Source organism: Carcharhinus amblyrhynchos, chromosome 8, assembly GCF_965287045.1.
Source record: "Carcharhinus amblyrhynchos chromosome 8, sCarAmb.v2.hapA, whole genome shotgun sequence".
NCBI lineage: Eukaryota > Metazoa > Chordata > Chondrichthyes > Carcharhiniformes > Carcharhinidae > Carcharhinus > Carcharhinus amblyrhynchos.
Window position 1 is genome coordinate 12,847,564 of NC_137331.1, and position 11,385 is coordinate 12,858,948.

The 11,385-nt window shown below is 43.0% G+C and overlaps 1 protein-coding gene across 4 annotated transcripts in view; it reads right to left on the reverse strand.

The window, feature by feature from the left end:
* LOC145346446 (TPR and ankyrin repeat-containing protein 1-like) overlaps positions 1–11,385 on the reverse strand; it is a 104,802-nt gene that overhangs the window by 24,781 nt on the left and 68,636 nt on the right. For all 4 annotated transcript variants that reach the window (XM_080193693.1, XM_080193695.1, XM_080193692.1 and 1 more), the window contains exons 15-17: positions 9,204–9,403; positions 4,922–5,059; positions 3,352–3,492 (exon numbers count right to left, since the gene is read on the reverse strand). In XM_080193693.1, the coding sequence (XP_080049819.1) occupies positions 3,352–3,492; positions 4,922–5,059; positions 9,204–9,403 (479 nt within the window). The remainder of the gene's footprint in view (positions 1–3,351; positions 3,493–4,921; positions 5,060–9,203; positions 9,404–11,385) is intronic.

An 11,385-nucleotide genomic window follows, 5' to 3' on the forward strand; every position in this document is an offset into this window, starting at 1 on the left:
GCCTGAAAACAGGTCATAAAGTCGGATCTGAAACACTCCCAGTTTCAAGTCCGCCCAGCACTTAGAATCAAAATGGTAAAAAAAGGGCCCAATGTCTTGAGATGGATAGAAGGCTGGCTGGCAGATAGGAAGTGAAGAGTTGGAATAAATGGGTCTTTATCCGATTGGCAGGCCGTGACTAATGGGGTACTGCAGGGATCTCTGCTAGGACCCCAATTGTTCACATTATACGTTAATGATTTGGACGACGAAACTAAATATACTGGCCGTGATTCTTCCCAAGTGCTGACTTGGTTGGAGAACTGTTCTAAATCCCAACTGTTCTGTCAGTTCAGCTTCTCACCTGAATCTCTGCACTAAAGGGGTCTCAGTCAGGAATCTTATTAAAAACCTGGGTGGTGGGGACCTATTTGCGCCAGAGTTTGACAGTCCTGGAACTCTGCGCGTGCGCAGTGGTCCCGATCTGTCAGACTCCCCCTTTGCTAGCCAACTCAATCTCTGGCCAGCCTGGGACACTCGCAGTGCTGACATTGCTGGGCATGGGGGCACTTTACCCCTGGGCAGTGCCAGGGGGCACAGGCTGGCATTGCCACAGTGCCCATGCTTGGTGGGCACCACCCCCTGCCGCCCCACCACCTGGGGGGGTCCCGAATGCCCGCTCTCATTCCGGCACGGTCTCCCGCTAGTTCCCCGAACGTGGGGAGCTAGTCTGAATCCCGCCAGAATGAAGTACTCCTGGCGGGGTGGGAAATTCGATCGGGACCTGAAAGGTCTTGCTAATTAACTGATATACATACTTAAAACATATTAAAAAAAGATTTAAATGACCTGCCTGCTTTCCTGCCGGTTTCCAGCGTAGTCGGAGCGACAACTGTTCGCTAGCTCTGGAAATGCACGTGCAAAAATCTCTGTTCAAAGCCAGAGACGCATGTCTCCCACTGTGACCCGATAGAAAAGTTGCGGGTCGCAATGGAGAATCGCGGCCATTATCCCTAAATTTGCAGATGATACAAAGGTAGGTGGGAGGGTGAGCTGTGAGGAGGATGCAGAGATGCTTCAGCACAATGTGGACAAGTTGGGTGAGTGGGTATATGCATGGGAGATGCAATATAATGTGGATAAATGTGAGGTTATCCACTTTGGTAGCAAACATAGGAAGGCAGTTCCTTATCTGAATTGGTGTAAATTGAGAAAGATGGACAGTCAACGAGACCTTGGTGTCCTTATGCATCAGTCGCTGAAACTAAGCGCGCAGGCACAGCAGGCTGTAAAAACACAAATGATATGCTGGCCTTCATAGCAAGAGGGTATGAGTGTAGGGATAGAGATGTTTTGCTGCAATTGTATAGGGCATTGGTGAGGCCACACTGGAGTACTGTGCGCAGTTTTGTTGTCTTTATCTGAGGAAGGAGGTTCTTGCTAAAGAAGGAGTATAGCAAAGGTTTACCAGGCTAATTTCTGGGATGGCAGGTCTGTCATATGAAAAGATGCTTAGCCTGTTAGGATTATAATCATTGGAGTTTAGAAGAGCGAGAGGGGATCTCATAGAAACTTACAAAATTCTAACAGGGTTAGAGAGACTAGACTCAGAAAGGATGTTCCCAATGGTTGGGGAGTCTAGAACTAGTGGTCATAGTTTGAGGACTGAGATGAGGAAACATTTCTTTATCCAGAAAGTGGTGAATGTGTGGAATTACTACCACAGAAAATAGTTGAGGCCAAAACATTGTGCGACTTCAAGAAGGAATTAGATATAGCTCTTGGACCTAAAGGGACATGGGGAAGGCAGGACTAGGGTACTGAATTTGATGATCAGTCATGATCATAATAAGTGCCAGAGCAGGCTTGAAGGGACTACTCCTGCTTCTATTTTTTACGTACATTTCAATGTGTGTTATGCTAATAGGTGTCAGGGATTTATCTAGAAGCAACAATAACAGGAATTTAAAAAGGCCCGAAAGAAATCTGCCTAACAACAGTAACAGCCAGCATTTCCAGGGGCAGGCAAGCCTCTAAACGTGACAAAAGTGTTTTAAAGGCACCAGAGTATCCAAACATAGTCAGGTGTGAATTGCTCTAGGAGTAGAAACAGATTACTTACACAACTGCTATATAGAAATGTTAAGTTCCACAGCAGAAACTGTTCCCCTCAATGAGCTGGTGGTAAGGGCCATAGAAATGCTAAGCTCCACAGAAGGAAAGAATTCAAGATATAGAGACAATTAATCCAAGTTCAAAATAAGGAGAGGGGAAACAGCCAGAGGCCGGCCCACGCCACACGGCCAAGGGGTGATAATTACATTTCAGAAGTGAAAGATGTTATGTTGTATCCAAGTCACAGAGCCAAGGCACTGCAGGAAACCTTTGTAAAGTCAATTTAAGTGTCTTTGATGGACCAGGAAAAGACATTTCCCTAACTTGATCATCAGCCTTGTATTGTGTGATAATTATAAGCTGGATTTGACTTACATAATTACTTAATTTAGATGTTGTTTGGGAAAAGGAAGTCTTCATAAATTCAGGGAACATAGGTATATTTCAGGGGCAATTTCTATTTAAATGGTGTGTGTTTAGTTAATCATGTACTTAAGTGTCTTAGAGTATTGTAGTCCTTATCTTTATGCATTTTTCTTTTAAGTTAATACATATTCTTCAAGATTGTTTATCTAATGACTGGGCGGGTTCCTCACAGGAAGAGGGTATTTTATGGAACTCCTCACAAGACTATACATCACCACTAACCAGCATTTCAAGTTGGGGCATCCTGGCAGGTAACATGAGTGTTGTACATGACATAGGTTGAAATGAGGAAAGATGGGAGGAAGCTCGAGAGCCACATGAACATGGTCATGGACTGGCTGGGTTGAACCATTCTGTGCTGTACATTGTGTGTAATTCTACATAAAAAGGATGAATTGGGATTTTTATCATGACACCAGAGAAAGAAAGGCTATCTAATCGAGGTTTTTTAAAACGTATTAAAGGTGTTGAGGAGATGAAGAGAAAAGGTTAAGGAGCCAGTGACAAGAGCTGGTCAATCTTAGAGAATGAGATCAAGCGTGAGGAAACATGTCTTTGTGCAGATTTTTGAACAAGGAATAATTTGTCACAGTGAATGTTTGAAATCGAGGAGGTTATATCATTTAATGGATATACATTTGAAGTGCTTTCCAACGATAGATAGATGAAAATATACCTACGGAGACTAAACAAATTCCACCAGTTTCTCAAAGGGAATTAGGGATGGGCAACAAATGCTGGTCTTGCAAGAGTATTACCCATATCTCATGAAAAAGAAGACATTTTAATTTACAAAAGTTACACTGCAAAAAAGCAATGAACCAGTTTTACCTTGTGCAGTTCCACATTGAATTCAAGGGGTCTGCTTTGTGGGACAGATTCATCAATTGGTTGTTCCAGCAATGGCCCATAATTTTCTTTTGACTGAGGTGAAGGTTGAAAAGAGGAGATGACTCGCCATTCCTTATCAGCCTAAAGAGTGACAAAAACATTGTACATTCTTCAATTAAAGCACTCAAAAACACGGTTAAAATTCATTCATTCTATTCTCGTTGATTCCCGGCTTAATTCCACGCTCATTGCTCTCCAGACTGATTCAATCCAGGCACGATGGCCTGGATTTTCATCCCTAAGGCGACTTGGGATTGCTTGGACAAAGTGTCTGCAAGTATGGTATTTTCATTGCGAGGGGTAGTGCAGGCTGCAGTTGGGCCAGCCAATCCCGGGAGAATGGTGGCTCAGCGGCTGCTGGGTGTGGAGGTGGACTGTTCAAAATGTCCACCTGGGACTTCATCCCAGTTAAAATAAAAACACAAAAGACCCTCTTGTCTTCACACCCCTATAACCCTCCAAACACTCCCTATGCTCTACCCATGTCTGCTCATGTCCCCATGCCAAGCTATGGCACTTTCATGCTCATTGTATACACTTATATTGAGAACAGTATGCCTTAAAAAAGCTTTAGAAAATAATTCATTTGTTACTTGCAACTATATTTACAAAAGATGTAATTTCACTGCAGGACAAGTGTTAATTATCCAAATCTTTTGAATTTCAATACTGTAAAATTGACAGCAAAGATCAGACGGCTGTAAATCAACGCTTTGTCTGGGACTCAGGTGTTTTAGTACTCAAATGGAGGTCTGTGCTCTCAGTGAAGAATACATAATGAGCACCAAAAAATTAGGTGGTTGAAAGGCCTGAGCCAAAGGGAAGGGGTGACATGGAGGGGCACAGCTTAGCATGGGAGCAATACGCATGAGATTCTGTAAACTGCAACTCACTGAAAACTTGGTCCATCTCCAAGAAAATTATGGAGGACTCCTAGTCCAAGATAAGGACATTCTTATCTTGTAACGGAGCCAGCCAAATCAAGAAAGTAGGGTGCAAGCTTTTGATCTGAGCCAGCCTGTGCCCATAAGACACATTCCCAAGAACGAGTAATCCATGAATGGGATCAGAGTCAGGTCCTGGCCATCATTTTTGAAGGGATCTCAAGTCATCGTGACTCATCAAAGATCTAATCCACTGGCTCCAATTTTAACTGCCCCCAGCAGGCTTAAACCAGACTGGCAGCAGGATGGGCGAAGAAACAGGTGGCACAGTGGTTAGCACTGCTGCCTCACATCAGGGACTTGCGTTCAATTTCCAGCTTAGGCACTGTCTGTGCAAAGTCGGAATGTTCTTCCTATGTATGTATGGGTTTCCTCCGGAGGGCTCTGGTTTCCTCCCACAGTCTAAAAGACGTGCTGCTGAGGAGCATTGGCCACATTAAATTCTTCCTCAGTGTACGTGAACAGGTGCCAGAGTGTGGCGACTAGGGAATTTTCACAATAACTTCATTGCAGTATTAATGCAAGCCTACTTGTGACACTAATAAATAAAAAAAACAAACTGTTACCTCAGAATCTGTGAAGAAATTATAGAGGAGGACATCATCGAATTCCAAACCTTTGGCTTCATATATTGTCAGAACGAGGGCCAGGTTAAGCTCTTCCGGTATTGTATCCTTTACCTTTTCATTCGTAACCAGGATAACCTGTAATGCATTGTATTAAAATTAAGACAGAGAGTCACTTCAACATGGGGACAATGCAGATGGCTACACAATCTCAATAATCTTGCATGACTTACTCATGGCATGAATAGACAGACGGGGTCTTCTTTATTCTTCAAACTATACATGCTTCAAATTGTAAGAATATACCATAGCCTGCATTCTGGAGATATTCAAACATGTCAGTGGATAGGTACTATGACTTGCAATTCCTTATTCCTAAGTGCCTACTTTCAGGACCTGTATCATAGCAACAGTTTGATCTGACCTAAAATCTAGCTGCTCAACACAAATACCACCCCTCTCTCCCTGCAAGGATGAATGGGTGGCCGGTGGTGCCTGGCAAAGTAAAGTAATTTAACAATCTTGAAGAATTATATAACGGGGAAGTAAGCTGTCTTTCATCAGTACTCCACATCCTGCGCAGATTGGAGGTACACGCAAACAGTACAAATTCAGCAAAGGTAGACCAATTTGGAGGAGTCTTACACCAAGCTGTCAGTAGCAAACTGTGTAATGTTAAAACTGGACAATAAAGTATTTAAATACACAAGAATTATTCTATTTGAAAGCCCATGTATATTAGCAGCTGGAGATGCCCAGGAAGCAGCTTGGACAACAGCTGGAATAACCTTCAGTTTTTGCCCACTCCAGCTTCTTCCTCATAGGATGACTGGTTGATTACACTAGTCTGTGCCTAGTTAGTTAGCTATCTATTTGCCTTTCTCCTTGCACAATGGGAAGCATGACAACTCGTGAGAGAGTGAGAAAGAGGTGAAACTGAGATCCTGCAAGCAGTTATGGGACAAAATTAAAGAACAGTTCTACGGATCACCTGAATGTGAAATCAAATACAACTGGATCAAAGGAGTGAAAAAAACGCAACAATACAAATTTTAGCTGAAGTGTTTAAAGCCAACATGTATAATGAGGGTGCACTGATCTCAAACAAACTTCAGACTCGTACTAAAACCACTGAGAGCCAAACACAATGGTGTCTATTAGCTGATCAAAAGAAGATGTCAATACAGGAACTTCTAATGATTCAAACCGAAGAATCCTGAATTAGCTATAAATGAACTTCAAAAGAACCAGAGGTTTGAAACCAAATCGAAGTGATACTAGAGATATCTCAATGCATTAAATGAAATGGGACAACCAATCAGTTTAGCTGTCCACCATTTCAGAAACGCTTCCCATCATACATACTAAGCCCTATCAGTGGATGTTGTCCGTACATGAAGAAATTGACATGTCAACTACCAAAGTAGTGTTTTAATAATCATCATTGTGAGTTTATAATTATTTTGGCACCTCTCTCCCAACTATAACAGAAGACTTATTTTTCAAAGCAATGGATTATTGTCTCTGCTTATTGCCATTAACCACAATTAGTGAGGTGAATGGTGGGAGGGTCACCTGCGTAATTTTCACTTGTGCATGTTTAGCTGCAAATAAATTAGATCAAAATAACAAAGAAATATGAACAGTGTCCTCAGTATCCAGGAAAAGATAAGATTGCCCAGTTTCAAGGTAACATTGCCTTTGTTCTCCAGCAGATGTTATGCACGTGAATTGTCAACAGTATTGACAGTCCACCTCTGGAAATCCATCTCCACCCCAAACTCATGAAAATATTCAGAACAACTCCTGGTGGATATTTCAAACATCAAGGTGGACTGTTCAATGACATCATTTAGTCTACCTTGGATAACTATTCAGCAAAATCTGAGCCAAGTTCGAAGGTCAGAACCTTCCTTATCCTGCTAAGGCAGCATTGACAGCTGAACTGGAATAAAGATTGAACAAGAACCTGTTGGGTGAGGTGATCAATGTACTCCTGCCTCCATCTTGTCAAAGGCAGGGTGAAACCGGCAATGGTGGGTAGCCAATCTACATATTTAAGGGCTCACTTGGGGAAGATTCAGCTGTTGTGCTGAGGGCACAACACCCCCAACCCCACCAGAGGCACTGGGATCTGCAGGTTACAACTATCCCACACAGAGGTTTCTGGCAGCTGTGACCACTCAGAGGATGCCTCACGCTGGAGGTTTACACCCTACAGTGGCAGCAGCTACCACGTGCAATAGGGCTGTCATCCTGCCAAGGCTCTGGACCCTCTGATTAGGGTTGCTGCCTCAGGAACCTTCTCACCGTCATTAATTGAATGTCAGGCTGGGAGCTTGATATAATGGTGGCAGAGGCACTGCCACAAGAGTGGGGATGGAACACTTAAATGGTCATAACCTAAGATTATTTTTGAAAGGGATGAGATGCTGCCCTTGAGGAAGAAAAAATATATTTCATTCGTGGCCCTTCTGTTGATGTAGCAGATAACGATCATCTTGCCCAATTATACTTAAGTTTGTCCTGTGGCATGTCTGGAGGAATTCCAGAATACCACCTAGTTCTTTGTGACTGAGGAGTCAGAAGTCCAGCTGTATTCACTTCTTGAGCGCACCAAGGGGAGGCGGTGGCGAAATATTGTCAGTGGACTAATGACCCAGAAATCCAGCGTAATGCTCTGTGTACCAGGGTTTGAATGCCACCGTGGCAGATGGTAGAATTTAAACTCTATAAAACATTTGGACCATTGTAGATAGTTGCAAAGAAAACCCTGCTGGTCGCTAATGTCCTTTAGGGAAGGAAATCTGCCAAGCTTAGCTGGTCTGGCCTACATGTGACTCCAGACCCACAGCAATGTGGTTGATTTTTAAATATGTTATGCTGTTGTATCATTTTTAATAAGGAAAAAAATCGAAAGGTTTCACCAGCTGAATGAAAGTTAACAAGAAAGCTGACACGTACATGAAACCAATGCAACTGATGGAATAGGCTATCGCCACAGACTATATCTGCCGTCGTTAATTCATGTTCAATATTTTCCTTCCTTCCAGTCATGTCTAGCACACATAATCAGCACAAAGGTTTTAATCTGACTGCTCAACTGTTATTCTATCAAGAATAAATGAATGATAGTCAAGTCGAAAAGAGTGGATAATCCATTCCACCAATCCATGTTCACCACGGAGATGGAAGTTTATTCTGATGTGGGCCATTTGCATTGCTCCATTGTCCATTTGTACGTTCATATGCAGTGCTACTGCACAAGTGCAAGAAGAATAGCAACAGGTTATGATGAAGCACTAGGATACATCATGTCATTTCAGAACCAGGTATGAAACTGGAGCTACAACAACATGAACTCACCAGCAAAATATCACCTCAGGTAACTCTCACTCCTGTCAGTACATTCAATGGCAGCAGCCCTACAATTGAATCAAGCGGTTTTTGTAATTTGGGCTATATGAATACAACATACAGATATAACAGGGCTAAATTATATTTTTCTCCTTTGTAATTTGAAAAACTTTCCTAACTTCTGCAGTATAACAGACCTCCATAACCAGTGATACAATATATGTGCAGCGATCGTTGAATACAATGGTTTTGTTCATCAAAGTTGCCTCTTTTTAAGGTACCTGGAAATGGATGGTACAGTGGGTTAGCCACTGGCCCAGCATATCTGGGGCATTCAGCTTAGACCACTGTTCTCTGAGTTTAGACAAACATAATTGGGCTGTCGATGATGTTGGTTGTTGACAGTACAAACTACCCTTCGTTAAGCATTTCATGACAATCTGATCAGTGTGGTAAATGGAAAAATGATACACTGGTGCAGTAAGGATTGCTTGTGTGGGTGGGGCTGAGCAGAGGAAGGCTTACTCTATATCTGTACCACTCGAAATTCATGTAAACTCTCCCAATACGTTCCTGTTTCTGCCAGAGACAAAACAGCATCAGGTTAAAGTCCAACAGGTTTATTTGATAACACGATCTTTTGGAGCATTGCCCTTTCATCAGGTGAGCCAAGACACACCTGATGAAGGGGCAATGCTCCAAAAGCTCGTGCCACCAAATCAACCTGTTGGACTTTAACCTGGTGCTGTGAGACTTCTTACTGTACCTACCCCATCTATCGCCAGCATCTCCATATCAAAGACAAAACATGTCTTGCTATTTCACCTTTTATTTTCCAACTTCCACTTGTAGGTATTCTCCAATTTAACTGGTCACTTCTTCTACTCACAACCTAAATGATAGAAACAGATGTATTTATACAAACCTGGTGAGCACCAAATTCTATTGGCTGAGATTTCCGTTTGTTTCCTCGAAGCAAAATAGCCAAGTCACTGACACTACAGGACTCCAGAAGAGAAGGTTTTGGTCCATCAAAGAGCCCAGTGTCTCTTGGCAAACGATCAAAGGATTCGGGAAAATAGTACTGGAGAAGATCCACTACACCAGAGGCCAAGTTCAAAATTCCTAAATACACACAAAGAATTTACAGTAATCAAAAAACGCGCACGAAACAAATTACATACAGTTCATCCATGCATGAAACAGTTTATCACTATTGAGAGTCCAGATGTGGCTCAATCCAGATTTGAGACTGTGTATAAAATGAGAGGATTCAAGTGGAGGAGTACAGATGTCTTGCTCCAATTATACAGGGCTTTGATGAGGCCATACTTGGAATATTGTGTGTAGTTTTGGTCTCCTTATCTGAGGGAGGATGTTCTTGCTCTAGAGGCAGTGCAGAGAAGGTTTACCAGAATGACTACTGAGATGGCAGGACTGATGTACAAAGACAGATTGAATGAGTTAGGATTATATTCACTGTAGTTCAGAAGAATGAGAGGGTGCTCTTAGAAACTCAAAATTCTAACAGGACTGGACAGTATAGATGCAAGAAGGATATTTCCAATAGTGGGGTATCAAGAATCAGGTGTCACAATGTGAGAATACACGGTCGACAGTTTAGGACTTAGATGAGGAGAAATTTCTTCATCCAAAGCACAGTCAGCCTGTGGAATTTGGTACCAGAGAAGATAGTTGAGGCCAAAACATTGTATATTTTCAAGAAGTAGTTAGGTATTGCACTTGGGGCAAAGGGGGGGGGGTCAAAGGATATGGGGGAAGGCGGGGAGGTGGGGGACAGGATCAGGCTATTTATTGGATGATCATAATGAATGGCAGGGCAGGCTCAAAGGGCTGAATGGCCTCCTGCTGCCTGCTCCGAATTTCTATGTATCTATGGATGCGATCTCAATATTCATATTCGCAGGATGCGTGCACGTTTACTTTAACTCGGTTATGTGCTCGTTGGTAAACACAACTTGGGAAAATGTGCTCCAGATGTTCTGATTTTTATTCCGGGGGGGTGGGGGGGTGTGTGTGTGGGTGGTTTGGTGGTGTTGGGTGAAAATAGGAATGGGGCTAGCCAACCCCAGAAAATGCTGAGGCAACCGCAGAGGCAGGCTATCTAAAAGGCCAATCTCTGAGCTCTGGCACTACGTCCCAGCTGTAAAAAACAAAGCAACCTTAGCCCTCCCCACCCCACCCACACACTCCCCTTGCCCCATCCGTGACAACCCGAAAACAGCCTCCCATCGATAAAGACCCATCCACCACATTCATTCCTTTAACTATTTAATCTCTTGTAACAACAAACATTTATATTCATAGCCCGACATCAAAGACAGTACAACCACTTGGAGCTGTTAATCAAACTGACATGGACTCCACCGTGATAAAGACGGGTTGTTGAATCAGTCTTGCAGCACAACTCGCATAACAACCACCCCCAGGCTTATGTCAATGGGCAAGTAAAATGGCAAACACTGATTCTTTTAAAAAAAATCCTACAGACCTTTTTCAATGTTAAGGCCAGGAGATACAGCTTTCAAAGAGTCACTGCAGACTCGATGAGCTGAATGGTCTCCTTCTGCACTGTAGAAATTCTAAGATTCTTTGACATGCACCACACGTAAATAAAAACGTTTGAACGTAAGAAATAGGAGCAGGAGTAGGCCATCTAGCCCTTCAAGCCTGCCCCGCCATTCAATAAGATCATGGCTGATCTGAAGTGGATCAGTTCCACTTTCCCGCTTTCTCCCCATAACCCTTAATTCCCTTGTCTATCAGAAATCTATCTACCCGTGACTTAAATATATTCAGCGAGGTAGCCTCCACCACTTCAACGGGCAGAGAATTCCAGAGATTCACCACCCTTTGAGTGAAGAAGATCCCCCCCAACTCCGATCTAAACTGCACCCCCGCCCGCCCTTATTTTGAGGCTGTGCCTCTAGACTTGCTATCCTTTCTAAGCAAGAACAATCTCTCTACCTCTACTCTATCTATCCCCTTCATTATCTTATACATCTCTGAGATCCCCCCTCAGCCTTCTAAACTCCAACGAGTACAGACCCAGTCTATTCAATCTCTCTTCATAGGCTAACCCCCTC